This window comes from Equus quagga, chromosome 5 (genome assembly GCF_021613505.1).
Source record: "Equus quagga isolate Etosha38 chromosome 5, UCLA_HA_Equagga_1.0, whole genome shotgun sequence".
NCBI classification, from domain to species: Eukaryota; Metazoa; Chordata; class Mammalia; order Perissodactyla; family Equidae; genus Equus; species Equus quagga.
Window position 1 is genome coordinate 56,194,567 of NC_060271.1, and position 17,489 is coordinate 56,212,055.

At 44.2% G+C, this 17,489-nt stretch overlaps 1 protein-coding gene across 1 annotated transcript in view; it reads left to right on the forward strand.

The window, feature by feature from the left end:
- Window positions 1–1,729: 1,729 nt before the first annotated feature.
- RFX8 (regulatory factor X8) overlaps window positions 1,730–17,489 on the forward strand; it is a 52,105-nt gene continuing 36,345 nt past the window's right edge. Inside the window, exon 1 of the mRNA XM_046660133.1 lies at window positions 1,730–1,801. Within this exon, the coding sequence (XP_046516089.1) occupies window positions 1,730–1,801 (72 nt within the window). The remainder of the gene's footprint in view (window positions 1,802–17,489) is intronic.

The window sequence follows — 17,489 nt, forward strand, 5'->3', positions numbered from 1 at the left end:
AGGTGGCATCTTAACAAGAGAAGCACAGTTCTCACCTTGATGTGTGAATCTCCTCTTCCCCTCCATGGACATTACCCTGTAGTCAACCTGGAGCCCAGTGATCGGTCGCACAGGAGCTGTGTTTAAACCACTGTGAGGTGTCTGAAGTGTCAGGTCCCCACAGTGACATTGTGGTTGATGCTCAGAAAATCCCTTCCGTGGGCCTGTACTGGATTGAATAGTGTCCCTTCAAAATGCGGGTCCATCTAGGATCTCAGAATGTGACCTTACTTGGAAATAGGGTCTTTCCAGATGTCATCAGTTGAGATGGGATCACACTGGATTAGGGTGGGCCCTAAATCCACTTGCTGGTGTCCTTACAAGAAGAGGAGAGAGGACGCTCAGAGAGAAGGCCGAGTGAAGACGAGGCAGCTGTTGGAGTGATGCATCCACAAGCCAGGAATGTCGAAGGCTTCCGGCCATCACCGGAAGCTGGGAGAGAAGCTAGAGTAGACTCTTCCTCAGAGCTTCTGGAGGGACCCACCCTGCCAACACCTTCAGTTTGGACGTTCGGCTTCCAGAACTGTGAGAGAATAAATCTCTGTTGTTTAAGCCACTGGCCTGCGGTAGTTTGTTACCTTAGGAAACCAATCCAGGGCCGAGAGTCACCCCCCAACTCCATATGTTGATTTTTCCTGCTTCTAGAAGCCAATGGGGTGAACAGTTGTTGAGTGTGGTCTTCAGCTCTCAAGGAGAGTAAATTTCGGCCTCAGCATGCCTCATCCCAGAAAATAAACTGTGTATTATCAATAAGAAAGGAGAAGGTATATTGTTGGTAAATTCTCTGGTAAAAAATTCTTCTGTGATTAAAGATTATGCTGGCTTGCCTTACGTATTTCTTTAAAAGAATGAGGAGCAGCGTGACAGTCCATCCCCCACCACGAACGAGAAGGTTGTGATTGCGTGTCACTATAGACCACACGTTCTGACCCTTGTCACCCTCACTACTTGCCCCCACACACTCACACACCTCTTGCTGAAACAGGCACCTGGCTGTCCCCTTGAGACCGGCTGTGAGCGGTGAGCCACAGGCAGAGCCACTCGTTCCTTGCTAGGGGATCCCCACCTGCCCCAGGGCCCGGGAACATTGGGGCAGTTGGGCCCCTTAGCTCTGTACCCCACAGGAAATAAAGGAGTTGGGAAGAACTGGTCACGCATGCTCTGGGTCACAGGCACAGGGCAACTGGAAAGCTATGCTGGCTCCAGCAGTCACCTGCAGGGGTGAAAAACTCTGCGAGGGGGTATTGTCTTGTGTTTTAGTGAGTAAATACTTCCCCACTTTTTAGTTATAAAGAACTGGGCTGAAACCTTTGTAAAGGTACATGAAATAATATCTGCTGAGCCCAATAATTTGGGCTTCTTTTTAACACGCCTACACACCAAAGCCAAAACCAAAAGCAAAAGCAGAACATCCCACCATGTCAATCATCTAAAGGCCCACAATCAATATACTCGGCCCTGGGCTGAGAACAAAAGGTACATTATTGATGCTGACTGGTGAACCTTTGCATTCAATAAATTAAACATATGTCACTTAATTGGGTCCCACCCTTGTGTCTGACCATTGATCCTTACCCAAATGTCCTGCTCTAGTAAAACAGATGCCAATTTCCTCATCCTTGTCTTCCTCTCCCCCAGGTTGGTTGACAATTTCTGTATCTGCAAAGGGTACAGTGTGCCTCGCTGCCTCATGTATGAGATTTACATGGAGACCTGTGGGCAAAGTGCTCAGAACCAAGTCAAACCCGCCACGTTTGGGAAGGTAGGTTGTGAAAACGAAAATACGGTGTTCACTGAGCAAAAAAAGAGTGTGCAAGGTAATTGAGGAGAAAAGGTTAGAATTTATTTGGGCCTAGTAGGTTCTCAGTGGGTATAATTGGCTTCACGCTGAGAAAGCCAACCAGATGGTTAGCACACTTCTTCATCTCCATCGAAAGGCCATTCTGCCCTTTGTCCACACTTCATCCAGAGGGGCCAAGAAAGGTAAAGAATGGGGTGACACCCAAGAGAATGCAACTGGGGCAGCTGCAGATACTCCAGGTACTCAGCCAGGTGTGCTGCGCCGTGACTGCCCGCACAGAAAGGATGAAGCTCAGCACCATATAAGCTCGAAGAGCCACCTTGTCGTGTCAGACGACTGAGGTTTCCCACAACGTGGTTGTGCTCAGGGCACTCTGGCTCTTAAAGGTTTTCTCTGAAGGTTAAGAGCCCTGTCGGAATCTCTGCTTAGACCATGCAATATAAAGCAACGTTAGCACGAGGACAGTCTCTCTGAGACCCTCCACAGTCAGCAGATGTTCACTGAGCAGCGGCTGTGTGGCAGGCACTGTTTGAGATGCTGGGGATGCAACAACGAACAAGACAGACAAATTCCCGCCCTTATTGGACTTATGTTAGAGTCGAGAGAGACAGATAAATGAGATGAAATATGTAGTGTATTAGATGATATAAATGCTAAGGGGAAATATAGAGCAGAAGGACATCAGGGCTCTGAGTGTGTGTGTGTCTTAGGTTAGGGGAAGAGTTGTAATTTTAAGGAAGGCCTTCCTGAGGAGTAACAGTTGAGTCCAGACTCCAAGAGATGAGGCAGTGAGTATGTGATATATAAACAAAGAGCAGTGCAGAAAGAGCCAATGCAAAGGCCCTGAGGCAGGAGGAAGCCCAAGCAGCATGGAGGCTGCAATGACTGGAAGAAGGAGATCGGAGATTTGACTAGGAGGTCAAATCAGGGAGGTGAGCAGAGCCCAGGCGTGCAGGAGGTGGACAGGGGTGTAACAGGAGATGTGGTGAGAAGGGGTTAAATTCTAGGTATATTTGGAAGACAGAGGCAATAGGATTTGTTGATGGAAAGAATTAATAGAATCAAGGGACTTAATTGTTATTAAAGTAACAATAATAATAACTTTCAATCATATAGTGCATTGAATTTATTTTCAAGGCACTTTTCCATCTGGTTTTCGGGAATAGACAGACAGCCACTCAAAAGAGGCTAAAAGGGGAATTTTTTAAAGGAAAAGGGATAGCTCATCTAGTCCAATTGCAGGAAGTTTGACGGGGGCTTATAGAATCTAGTCCAGGGCTGCCTAGTAGAAGTGTAAAAGGAGCCATAGATATAATTTTAAATATTCTAAGATGCTCACTTTTAAAGTTTTCAAAAGGTGAAACTAGTTTTTTATGATTTTTAAGTTTAATCCAGAATATTCAAAATATTATCATTTCAATATTAAATCATCAAGAATCAATCTTTAAAAATCAGTGAGTTATTTTTTCATTCTTTTCTTCATGCTAAATCTCCAAAATCCGGTGTGTATTTTGCACGTGTAGCCCATCTCAATCCTGACTAGCCACATTTGAGGTGCTCAATAGCCATGTGTGGCTGGTGGGTCCCATCTCAGACAGCCCGCGACTGGATTCTAAGTCACCAGCCTTCTCCTCTCTCTCCGTCCGATGTATCCTTAAACGACTGGGCTCCGCTTCCCTCCACTGGCCTGCTCCACGCCCCTTCCCAGAAGCCGGCTTCCTCCACGGCTTCCCGATGTCCCAATATGGCTGCTCATGTGGGGCTTCCCGTGAGGCTGTACCTGGCCTTTGCCCCGGTGCCCGACACTGTCACAGTCTGCCGGCAAGAGAGGCGCAGAGAAAGGATGTGTGGGTGGAGAGGAAACAGTTAGCATCTTTAATGCTTTGTCCTGTGTCACAGCCATTAGCTGAGGCGGTAGCATAGGAGTTAAGAAAACAAATGAGGAGTGATTAAGGTCAAGGATCCCACAGCTAGTTGCCGTGCGTGGTGGCAAATCCAGTCTCCTGAATTGTGGGTCAGACCTCTTTCTACTTGCTATTCCCTCAAAAAGATCCTTGAGTTCAAAGAGACCGTTGAGGTCACTGGTCCAACTCCACACCCAGTGCAAGATCCCTTGAAAGCACCCCTGGCTGGGAGCTTTCTAGGAGCACAAAATGCCCGCTCCGGGCAGACAGCCGAGGAGCTTAGAGCTGGGTGGGGGCAGCATGTTTCTGTGAGGAGGAAGCTGCTCGTCCTCTGGGCAAACACAGGCCCACCCCAGGATCTGTGGCTTGGCAAGCAGAGCACAGGCTGATGAAAACCCACTCGACTCCTCGTCAGGGGCCTTGGTGCAGCTCACAGCCTGCACAACCATACCCCATACCGCTCTGGGCCACCGCCTGGCTTGGGCTGAAATGATGTGGGTGACAAGGGGCTTGCTCACCAGGCCATGATGCTGCCAATTCAATCCCCTCCTCCTTCTCTTCCTCGCTGCGTTCCTTCCCTTCCTTCTCCCTCTTTTCCAGTGGTCTTCAGGTAGACAGAATTGAGTTGGTTCGTGACCCACTCTCATCGTTGATCCGGGTGTGGCCTGATTCCGTCTGCTTATTTAGTTCTTTTTTAACAATGTGATAAATAGCTGTGAACCCACCACCCGAAATGAACCCCATTGCCAGTTCCCCCACGTCCCCTCCCTGCCGTCCTCCCTCGTGGGAACTGTCAACTGTTCATCATTTTCTTGCCTTTTTAAAAAGGGTTTTAGTCCATGTATTTGTATGCATTTCTTTCCCTTTCTTTTCTTTTTTTTTAATCTTTTGATCACCTTCACCCATTTTGCCTACCCTCCACCTCTCGCAACCACCAATCTCTTCTCTGTGAGTTTGGGGTTTTTTGTTCTTTTGTTTTCTTTATTTTAGTTCCCACGTATAACTGAGATGATAGAGTATTTGGTTTTCTCTGACTTATTTCATATATGTATTTCAAAAAAGCATATTTTTAATTTTTGTGGCTTACTTTACAAAAAGATATCATGCTATTGTCTTCTTTGGGGACTTTTTCCACTTAACACTATATTACGGTCATCTAAATTCATTTGATTGTTGTGTGATATTTCACAGTTTACTCACCCACTCTCCCGTTGATAAGCATTTGGGGCGTTTCCACTTCCTGCTGTGGTGAACTTTCGTGCGCGTGTCTCCTGCTGTGCACGTGAAGATGTGCTCTTGGGGGCGTGTCCAGGAATGAGCTTGTGGGCTGAGAATCATGTGACTGATATCTGGGGATGGGGCCAAACTGGTTTCCAAAGTGGTTGCTCCACGTTTCCTCCCCACCAGCAAGTCTGTGGATTCCAATGTTGTTTCCAAAACACTGACGTTTTTAGATCCATTCGTCTAGCCAAAATCTTCATCCCTGAAACTTATGGCTGTTGGTGGAAGTTGTGCACTTTTGGTAATTATAAAATATGTAGTAGAAGCTTCTAATATGTCACCTGCTCAAATATTTAAAATAATTGTTTACATCTCCCTTTCTCCCCTTCTCCACTCTGAATACTCCTGGCTCCCAAATGTATACCTTCCTGCCCAGCTGTTTCATTATGACTTCAACTGATTGATGTTCCTCTCGAAAGGTAGGGGGTCCCAAAGGGACAGCCCACCTCCTCAGGAGTACTCAGGGGACAGGGGCTGTTACTTTCTGTAGTTTTGGCTACGGTTGGCTTTCATCCTTCCATGTCACTCTGTCGGTTTCATTTTAAACTTGTGGTCAACAAAAACAACCCTTAAGTATTTTTTCACATGAATCAAAATCGGGAGTCAAGTTAAGCCTCCCAAAACTGCTTTGTAAACTATGAAATACTCCATGTGAATACAAAATATTGTTGTCGCGGTTGTCAGATTCTCGTCGTTATGCAGGTATGATTTGAACCCGACAGTGGCTACTCCCTTCCTCCTCTTGTAGTTCAGCCTCTTAGTCTTGAGTTGCAGTCTATCTATCACTGTCTCCTTGAATCTTAGGCAGGTCATCCAGTCTTCTCAACCCGGTGAAGCTCACATGCTTCAAAAGTGTGATCTCTTATCTTTTCATTCAATAAGTCACAAGCAAGATGGGCACATACAAGGCATCAGGCACGCCCTGGAGCTCACGAGGTGTCTCTGAGTAAGGTCTTCCAACCAGCCAGGAATCCCGGGCTATCTTATCATTCAGCCCACACTTGGCCATTTCGTCACTTGGCATATTAGGCCACTTCCTCAAAGGCTTTGCTGGGTTCTGGCTATCCTGCCGCCACAGCATTGTCCTTATCTACCTGCCTGGCAGCCTCATCAGATGGAAGTGGGGTCATTTTAGCTTGACGTGTTCTGCCTCTGTATGACCCCTGCTTCCTTTTCTAAGAAATCAGACTCTTTTTTCCAAAATCTTTTTTAGATTTCCTTGTAAGTTGTTTCACCCCTAGGGAGGAGGTTCCACTGCAGAGTGTTCCAAAGAAAAAGTTAAGAAGAGACTCCAGTGTGTGAAATGGACGTTTATTTAGCATTTTTATCTTAATCCTTCCCTTAGAATGCATTCCCCAGGACGCTAAAGTACCGCTTCAGTTCGCGTTGGGAATTTGCCTGAAGGACGGGCCAGTTCAGTGACGCTGATCTTGGGAAGGGAGCCTGTGCTGCCGAATTTGTGACCAAATGCAGAAGGGAGAGGAAGGGGAAAAGGATATGATCCCAAAGCATGTTTACAAGAGAAACAACAAAATACCCAATTCTCATTTCCTCCCTCCTCCCCTGGGAATGGATTGACTCCAGATCCCACACCAAGTTCCTGTGCAGATGTTGGACTGTTTCTTGCTCTTTGTGGCAGTCCTGGGCATGTGGTGGGTGATGCTCATTCCTGGTGCAAGTGACAGCTTACACGGGTTAGGGAGTTTCCGTACCACCGACTTCCTTTTTTAAAGTAGCAGTTGCTGATATTTCTCTGATTGCAAAAGTAATATATTCCCTTAATAGAAAATGTGGGAATTAGAGAAAAGTGTATAAAGAGAAGAAAATAAATACTGGCTATAGCCTCACTGTCCAGAGATATAGCCACCAGAGTTCATTTGCATTCTCGCACACACATGCACACACGTGTGACCAGCAGGAGCCAGGGGAGTAATCACACAGTCACTTCATCTTTGTTTCCCACGTCCCTTTGGACCTGCCCATGGGTGATTCTTTCTCTCCTGAATGAGCATTTGAGCAGGCAGCCTGGCCTGTCTAGAAATCCTTCAGTGATACGAAGCCCTGTTGTCACTCTAATTTACTCAACAGCATCAGTCTGATGCTTGAAATGTCCAGTCCCATATAATATCAAAACTCTGAACTGGGTTTAAAGTGGAATCTTTTCCCCATCTCCTCCACTATGGTTTCTCGCCAGCAGAGAACTGGTGTGGGGGGCTCCCGCTTTCTCTCCCTCTCCCTCCTGCCCCCACCTCGCTAGGTGTTGCTTTGACCCCTCTGGGTGAGGATGGAGGTAACAGTGGCTGGAAAGTTCCTCCTGCACGTCTTCAAACTTTGGGAGCCAAGCTGACTCTTGTCTCTCGGTCCCTTTGGTGGCTTCTTTGGAGTAGCCCTTGGGAATATTCTAGTATGCATCCCTCGCTGTGGCGGATGCCTCTTTCCAAAGCCTGACTGCCCATCCTGGAGTCCTTGCTGGCAGAGTCTGGGCTCTCCCACACATCAGCTCTTTCTCACAGGTAGCCACTTCTGGCCATGGAAACTACTTAGTCATTTTGTCCTGAACAGACTGTGGGTGTGTGAGGGCAGAAGCCACTTTCCTCCGCTTGTTCGCCAAGGCCACTGGCCAGCCCGCCTCTCATCCACCAAGAGTCCTAGGCCATAGCCAGACACTAACTGCAGGGGCCTCACGATAAGCTCCGAGTGAGTCTGTGAGCCCCCTTCTGCTGGGCCCAAGGTGACTGGACCACACCCTGTCCCACACACCCTTCACAGGCAAGGGGTGGTCTTGCCACAAGAAATCCCCTCACACTTCCTGCTCTCTCTACCTCACTATGCATGTTTTAAGTTAAGGGCTTTGGGGAGGTTTAAATCCAAATTTTAGCTCAATGCATGAGGGTGCAAGGCGCCTAGGGTGTGTGCCTCAAGTTCACTTTGCTCTCTGTCATCTGTTGTCTTCAAGCCTCGTCCTGTTGTGTAGACACTATGGGGATGGATGGACAGACAGGGGGGTGGACAGACAGACAGACAGATAGTGTACAGTATGATACTTTTTTAGCAGCACTAAGCCTGGACTCAGTTAATTAGGTTATAGCCTTGGGCAAGTTGTTTAACCTTTTTGGTCCTCAACTTCATCATCTGCAAAATAAGAATATTCATAATGTTAATAATAGTACCTACTTCATGAGATGCTTTTAGGGAATTAGTGAGAAAACACATGTAAAGAGAGAGTCAAACAGTTCTGGCGCATAGAAAGCACCCAAGAAACGTTAACTTTGATAATTACGTGCCTGTTTTTACTTACAATATCATAAACATTTTCACATTAAAATATTTTAAATGCATGTCGTATAATGGTGTGAAATATTCTTTGGATGTCCCAGAATTAATGTAACTGTTTCCCTCATTGGAAATGGAAGGTAGAGTTTTTCTCTATTGTAAGTAATGTAAGTCTCCATCTGTATCTGTATCTGGTCCTTCCGTAGGAGACACTCTAGACAGGTGTAACCAATTCACATCTCATGATAGTTCTTGATGTTCTTATCCAAATCTATAATATTCTTAACCTGGAAAATTTGTTGCATAAGAACTATATTTAGCTGTTTCGACTTGCACTTATTGCTTGATTGGGGAAGGTGAGCACTTTGGGTGTGTTTCAGTCATATGTGTCCTAAGTGTACACATATTATCACCAGACCACTTTCGATTGGGGTTTTAACGTTTTTCCTATTAATTTGTGTGAGCTCTCTCTATATTAATTATACACATTTTTTACTTATTACACTTTTTGCAAATAATCATCTCAGTCGGTTTTTAAATTTTAACTGTGGTATAGTATACCTGATCGTAAAGTGAAATCACAGGATAGGTTGGGGTTGGAATCACTCAATAAAATAAAACGTGCAGATTATTATGCTGCCAGACAACTGGCAATTTGTTTCTGCTTCTCCCTCCAAAACACCAGGGTATTTCCCAGGGCCTTGGATCTGGGCCTGGTGCATGCTTTATGATAATTCCTTTAGGCACCTACTATTTGACAACTAGACATATAGGGAAGGTTTTAAGTGATTTTCTTCAGGAAGAGGAGAGGAAGGTGTCAGAATCTGTTGTTCAAAGTAGGAATTTCAGACTTCTAATTCTCCACTTAGACTTCTCTGATTTCTCCTTTTTCTCTTGTCCTTTACTTTTCACCTGTACATTTCGGTTCTCCTTCTCTGAAGGAACCTCTCAATTTGGCCCCAGGACCGCGATGTTTAGTTTTGCAAGACTTGTCTTCCCTGTTCCTTCATTTTGCCTCCCCCACACCCAGGCTCGGGTGGCTTCCTGTAGGAAGAGCTGGGCCTGGAGCCAGACAAGAGAAAGGTTTCACGACACTGTCAAGTCTTGTGGCTTGGAAACTAAGAAAAAAATGAAAGAGGGATGTAGCAGGATACCAAGCAGAAGCGGGGCTGAATGGTTATGGAGGGGATCATAGAAAAACGGCAGAAACCATTACTCAACAGCTCAGGACACCAGGCCGCCCGTGCTCTGTACTTTTGTATTTCACCATGCTCCAGGATTTTCACTTTCAACAGACACGCACTTGGATACCATACAGGTCAAGGACCTATTCTAATTGGGAAACTGGAACAGACTTCTATTTTTTCTTAATGTAATTGGTTCTAAACATAATATGGGTGGTATCTACTAAAACATACATCAGAAAGATAACTGGGAAATGAGAAGTTGAATCAGAAGTAGCTAGGTAATTCAAAATTTTAATAGCATTTGCTAACAAAACATTTAAAATGAAAAATTAGGTAAACGAATAATAAAAAGTGAAAATGACTATCACATTGGAAAAAGAGGAAAATAGTAAAATTATGACACACTTACACGATGGACTATTATGTAGCTGTTAAAAATCCCCAGCCTTCAGAGAATTCTTAATGACAAGAGGAAATGTTTATGGCACAATGTGGAGAGAAGAAAGTAGAAAACAAAACTACAGATATGCTAATAGTGTCATACGAATTATTTATATGTACACCCATAGAATAATACACATGTTGAGGCTTGAAAAAAAGACTGGAAGGAACCCCATTGAGGTTTAAACAGCAGTTTCCTCTGAGTGGTATGTTTTCTTCTGTATACTTGTCTGATTTTTCCAAATTTCATTTACATTTATTTTCTTTATAATCAGAAAAGAGGACCTAGAATTTAAACATTGTAAGAGAAGAAATTGGGAGTTTTATTATTAAATCTGGCTTATTCTTTTAGCTGGTGCGCTTGGTTTTTCCTGATCTTGGCACCCGGAGGTTAGGCACGAGAGGAAGTGCCAGGTAGGTTTATCATTTTTATTTTATTTTAAATGTTAGAAACAAAAAATTTTGAAAAATCATAAAATGGGTGACAAAAAAAATGCAAAACTAACCAAACTATAAATATCAACTCTTGCCAAAGAGTTACCATAATACAAATGAAATCCTACTGCCTGAAGTAATTCACGTGGTGCGAGAACCAAATATTAGTTTCTATTTTCTTAGGGGTTTTGTTAAAATTCAAAGTCACAATACATTTTTTGTTTCAACACTTTAAATGTTTAGACATGCAAATGTCTAATTATTGAAACATTGAAATAATTACATGCATAGAATAATAGAATTGTTTTAATTACTCTTTGAACTAAAATTTCTAAGTATTCATCTAATTAGTATATTTGAATTTTGTACAGAAGACTAGTTACTCAGGCTATACATATTTTGTGTGTGTGTGAGGAAGACTGGCCCTTAGCTAATATCTGTGCCAGTCTTCCTCTATTTTATATGGGATGCCACCACAGCATGGCCTGACAAGCGGTGCTAGGTTCGTGCCCGGGATCCCAACCTGCAAATCCCGGGCCTCTGAAGCGGAGTGCGAAAACTTAACCACTACACCACAGGGTTGGCCCCTCCCAGGCTATATTCTTAATACAAAAGGAAATTCCAGAATTATCGGGTGCGTCATGTCATAATTGTCACTCAATTATTATTGTTATTCATTGTTTGGTTTAAATCAAGAAAAATCAGGGGCCGGCCCAGTGGCGCAGCAGTTAAGTTTGCACGTTCCGCTTCTCGGCAGCCCAGGGTTCGCCGGTTCGGATCCCGGGTGCGGACATGGCACCATTTGGCAAGCCATGCTGTGGTAGGCGTCACACGTATAAAGTAGAGGAAGACGGGCATGGATGTTAGCTCAGGGCCAGTCTTCCTCAGCATAAAGAGGAGGATTGGCAGTAGTTAGCTCAGGGCTAATCTTCCTAAAAAAAAAAAAAATGAAAAAGAAAAATCAGTGAGAAGGGATGAAAGCCAAATTAGGACAGGGGCCTGCCGCCTATGAAGGAATTGAAGACAGTTGAAGCATTTGCCGAACTAAACATTAGTCAATAATTAATCTAAAAAAATTGTGTCTGCTGCTCTAAGCCTGGACAAGCTGCTGCAGTGTCCTGAGCTCAGCAGAGGAGGGGCCTGGGCTGCAGAGAAGGAACCCGCTTCCTCACTGGGTTTCTGAGAATCTGACTCCAGTTCTCAGTAGAAGGAATCTGGGTGTCGCCCCTCTTCACTACAGGTTAAGGGCAGCAGCCGCAGGAGGCTTCCCCTGTCGCATCTCTCTAAGATTAGCGTGTCATAAACTGGGAAAGCAGAGGAGGACATTTGCAAGCCTGTTTCAAAGCTGATGCGTATAAAACGGTATGAAATTGTCTACTGAACGGAGCTTCATCAGGCTCAATGACTGATTAGCGTTTCCTAATCAATGGAGTCAATGATAAAGCCCAGAGAAGAACTTCATCCTCATTAGCTGGTCTGTTTTGTGTCTTCTATAAAGCATGTCAGTGATTTGACAATCTTTGAGACAAACTTTGTTTTTCAGGTATTATTATGATGGAATCTGTATCAAGAAAAGTTCTTTCTTCTATGCCCAGTATTGCTACCTTCTGGGTGAAAAAGAGTACCACAGGTTAGTATCTAACACTTGGGTATTTTGGTCATAGGTCACACCCTGATTAATATTAGGACAATTCAGAATTTAGTTGAATCTAACTGGCTTTTTGGCTGTTCTGCCATTACCTCTTCTCAAGGTTGGAAACACACACATCACATCACCACGCCTTTGACATGGGCAGTAATCAGCCTCCGACAACATCACTGGCCAGAGAAATGTGTTTCCAGTTCATTTCCTTGGATACTTTTCATTGTAATTATTATCTCAATTGCCAAAGCCACATTTCATTGAGGGAGTCTTCATTCTTCTCAACTTCTCTACAAAAGTTGATAGAATTGGCCACATCTTTCTTGAAACTTCCTTTAGCCCTCAGGACTCTGCGTCACCCAGTTCCTTCCCCAGAGTGACCCCTTCTCGGTGTCCTTCTCTCTCCCGTCCCCATTAAGTGCAGGCATTTCTGAGATCAACCCTTGATGATAATCACTGGTGCTCTTCCTACCGTTTGGCCCCAAGATACCTGATCCTTTTTAATCTTTCACCTGTGGCTCTCTCCTGTGGATGGATGACTTCTAAATCCTTTTTGCTGGTCCTTATCTCTCTCACCCCCTAGGCATTCCTTTCTGGCTATCTACTGGACATTTCCATTTGATGATCCACTGGTGCCTCACACTTAGTATGTAGAAATCTGAATTTATACTCTCCCTCCAAAGCATCCTGACACTTGACTTCCTTATTTCAATCTATGAAACCAATAGACAGAATCAGTACCGAGTGTCATTGTAAAGCCAGCCCTGACTCCCTCGGGTCCCAAAGTCCTGTTAATTTTTCCTTTTCAGTTCTCCTAACTCATTCTTTTCGGTTACTGATATTTCCTTTAAGCCCTTGTCACCTTACACTGAGATTATTTCCATGGATCCCGTGTGGCCTCGCTCTCCTCAGCCTCACCCCTCTCTTAACACAGCCATGAGACCCTCCCTAAAGTTTTGCATTCACCCTGTCTCTTTCCTGCTCAGAAACACTCAGGTGCTTGCTCTCACCTCCTGGATACAGACTACTCCCAAGACCGGGGTTAGCTCTCCGGTGCCTCCCTGCTTCACTTTCCAACCATGTTGCCTGTTTCTCCCCAGTATAAACCATCAATTTCAGTGCTATTCACTTTTCTCTAAATACATCAAATGCGGTTCTGTCTTTGCTCCCATCATCCTAACCTTCCGTGACGTCATTCCTTCTTTTCTCTGTCTAATTGGACCTTCCTGAATCCTTTCCTTTCCCTCCAGACACACCTCAGGGACCACCTGCTTGGTGGAACCGTTCCCAGCAATACCAGCTCTAGTCAAGGCTCCTTCCTCCACTCTTTCATGCTACTCATTGGCTATCTACACAGTCAGCATTTCCACTTAATTCATTAACTGTTCAATGAGCCATCATTTGGCATAAATAGACCACCACATGTCCAAGTAGCCAAGGACAATTTTAGTTTTACTTGTAGCCCAGAATACTGACTGAGTGCCTCTTTCACTCTCAAAGGTGTTCTAGTTTGGACAATAAATCATAACAAATTATATGGTCACCTTTTATATAAGTTACTCTGTGTGTAAGGCAGCTGCCAATGTGGGCAATGAGAAGCCACCAATGTGGCTAAGACCTGGACCTTTACCTCTGATAGCTCACCAGGGGAGACAGACACTTAACTCGATACCAAGTGTGACATGGTGGGTGTCAGAGCGTATGAAAGGTCCCATGAGAGCTCGGAGACAGAGCACACACGTCTTGGGCAGAGGATCATGAAGGGCCTGTGAGAGAGTCGTGCTCTGAGCTAGCTGTGAAAGACAGATTTGAATTTTGACAGGTGGAGAGGATGCTGTGGGAGAGGGAGGCAGGAGAGCAGAGGACGTCCAGGCTTGGGGAGGAGTATGAGCCTTATGTGATGGCAGAGGCTCCCTGCTGTGGGAGCGTGAGCAGCAATGGTGGAGGATGAAGTTGGAAGGCGAGTTCAGAGGGCCTTGAATACGAGGCTGGGGGCAGAGGTGTCTGCAAGCCTTTGGAGACCTCCTCCAAGAAATAGTCACTGTCGTCACTGGACCCTCCGCAAAGGCAGGGACCACAGAGCTTGGCTCGTTTCTACTCCCAGGATTGCCTAAAAGCATGGAATCAGCACTGAAACAGCTGTTGAAGAACTGAAAACTCCGAACTGGGATTTAAGGAGACTAGATGGGGCAGGAGAGATGGCCCGGAGATGGTTCTCATGCTGCCCCAGTCTTCAGACGAGCACCTGAACCAAAAGGGAGGAAGATCTGAAAGACCTCTGGAGGCAGCATCTTCAATTGGTTGAGTCAGTGTCAGCAGAAGGGAGCAGAGATGACGTAGCCCAGCCTGTCCCACCGAAACCTCAAACTCAACCTCAGATAAAGTCATTATGTCCCCTTCCAACCAGCTCTTCCTCTTAAAGCTCTTATTCATCCCTTAGTCACAAAGATGGAAAAATCACATCACCAAAAAGAGAGAAGTTAGGGGAAGGAGTGGGTGGGATGAGAGATTTATTTCAGTTACAGTTAGAACTTTGCTTGTGCAAATGTGTGCTCTCGCTTGCTGACCCGCACGCTCCTGGAAGCCTGGGCCCACATCCTGCCTTTCTCTATTCATCCAGAGCACCCAGCAGTTGGTCACCAGCAGACAGTGTGGAGAGCCGTGCACGCACTAGAAAATCACTGACAAGGCTGGCACCCGGCGACAGGCCATTAGTGTCCCGAGGTCTCTGGGTTGATGTCACAGACAAAGGGGCTGGAACTGGTCTTTGTGGGCAAGAAGAAATAAGCTTTGTCTTCAGCAAGGAAGAGGATGGCAGTCAGGGGACAAAGATAAGGACAAGGGTGACATTGGCTTATTCATGAGCGAAGCCCGGCAGCAGGTGATTTCCGGGTACTCTGTGCTCCACACATTTGCTAACTGATAAACTAAAGCCTTGGCCAATTAAGAGATGTTTTTAAAAGCGCTAAGACTTAAGGGTAACTTCCATATGGATTCCACACTTTAAGAAATACTAAATATATATTTTAGAAGGTAGAATGTAATAAATGTTATACTGTTGTTAATCATCTATGAGATATACTGATGAAAATGTTTTCTATTTCATTAAATGGTATCTTTTATATAAGGGCCTGTGTGACAAATTCCTCTTAAAAATTAGGTGTCAGGATAACAACTTCATTTCTCTAGTTTTCAGGTAATGAAAACTATATAACTCATCCATTTATTTATTTGTTTGTTCAACAAATATTTGAGTTCCTACAAGAAGTCCGGCCCTGTTCTAGCTACTGGTGATGAAGCAGTAAACAAGCCCCCCCACCCCCCGCATCTTGTCAGTTTTAGTGGGATAGAAAAACAATAAAAAAAGGAACAATAGCAATATTGATCTGAAGACAACCAAATGGAGTCCTGGGAAGACCTCCCTGAGAAGATGCCTTTTGAGCAGAAATGTGAAAAAAAGAGCCAGCCAAGTGAAGATCTGGGGATCAAGCATTCTAGGCAGAGGAAAGAGCAAGTGTAAAGGGCCTGAGGCAAGGATGAGTTCAAAGAATTGTAAGAAAGTCTGAGGGTGGAGGTTAGGTTGGTGAGTGAGGAGGATAGTGGGAGGAGGGGAATCTGAAGACACAGGCCTGGGACCTGTAAGTCTTGGGTTATTCTGAGTGTGATGGGGAACCACTGGGGAGTCTCTGTCTGGGCATGAAGCAGTCTGACGTGCATTTTCAGTGGAGATCCTCCTGGAAAGTGTGCTGAGACAGGACTGTACAAGGCCATGGGACGGGAGGCAGAGGGTCAATTGGGAGGCTTCTGCAACAGCTGTGGCAGAGATGGCCCAGTGAGACTTCTCACTTAAACAAATTTACTTCTGTCAAAGAGGCAGTATAATACTATGCAATACTATATGTGGATAAGAGCAGAGGCTTTGGAACAGATTGCCTGGCTTCCCCACTAGCAAGCTGTGTGATCTTAGGCAAGTCACTCAACCTCTCTGTGTCTCCGTTTCCTCATCCATTAACAAAGATGATAATACCTACTTCAGAGGGCTGTTGTGAAGATTAAATGAATTAATGCAAAGAAAATGCTTAAACCAGCATCTGGCACATAGTAAACATTTAGGGACTCTTAAGTATATGCTCTTGGCTTTGGTGTATTTATTTTACCACACCTGCGTGATTTTTTCATGGTATTATGTATATGATTTTTATTTTGGTTTCTGTATTATTAAGGTCTATCATTCCCATTTGGTTCTTTTGTATAACTTCTATTTCTTTGTGGAGGTTTTCTATTTTTTCATTTGTTTCAAGAGAATTCATAATTACTTGTTGGAGCATTTTTATAATGACTGCTTGAAAATCTTCGTCGGATAATTCCAACATCTGATTCATCTCAATATTGGCATTAATTGATTGTTTTTTCTCATGCAAATTGTGATTCACCTAACTCTTGGTATTATGGGTGATTTTCTTCCTTTTTTTTTTAAATTCAGGTAAAATTGACATACATTGTATTAGTTTCAGGTGCACAACATAATTTCATATTTGTATATATTGCAGAATGATCACCACAATATGTCTAGCTATCATCCATCACCATACATAGTTTCAGAATGTTTTTTCTTGTGATGAGAACTTTTAAGATCTAATCTCTTAGCAACTTTCAAATATGCAACACAGTATTATTAACTATAGCCACCATGCTGTACCTTTCATCCCCGCGGCTTATTTATTTTATAACTAGAAGTTTGTATCTTTCGATTCCCTTCACCCATTTTGCCTACCCCCTCAGACTCCCCTGGCAATCACCAATCTGTTCTCTGTATCTAGGAACTTGGTTATTTTAGATTCCACATATAAGTGAGATCATACGATATTTGTCTTTCTCTGTCTGACTTATTTCACTTAGCACAATGCCCTCACGGTCCATCCATGTTGTTGCAAGTGGCAAGATTTCATTCATTGTTATGGCTGAATAATATTTCATTGTGTTTGTGTATATATATATACACCACATTTTCTTTACCCATTCATCTGTTGATGGATGCTTAGGTTGTTTCCATATCTTGGCTATTGTGAATAATGCTGCAGTAAACATGGGGGTGCATATAGCTTTTCAAGTTAGTGTTCTCATTTTCTTCAGATAAATACCCAGAAGTGGAAGTGCTAGATCATATGGTAGTTCTATTTTCAAATTTTTGAGGAACTCCATACTGGCTGCACCAGTTTACATTCCCACCAACAGTGCATAAGGGTTCCCTTTTCTCCACATCTTCACCAGCATTTGTTACCTCTTGGGGGTTTTTTTGTTTTTGTTTTTTTTAAAGGTATGCTTTTTTTGGTGAGGAAGATTGGCCCTGAACTAACATCTGTTTCAATCTTCCTCTTTTTTTTTCCTCCCCAAAGCCCCGGGACATAATTGTATATCCTAGTTGTAAGTCATTCCAGTTCTTCTATGTGGGAGGCCTGCCACAGCATAGCTTGATGAGCAGTGCG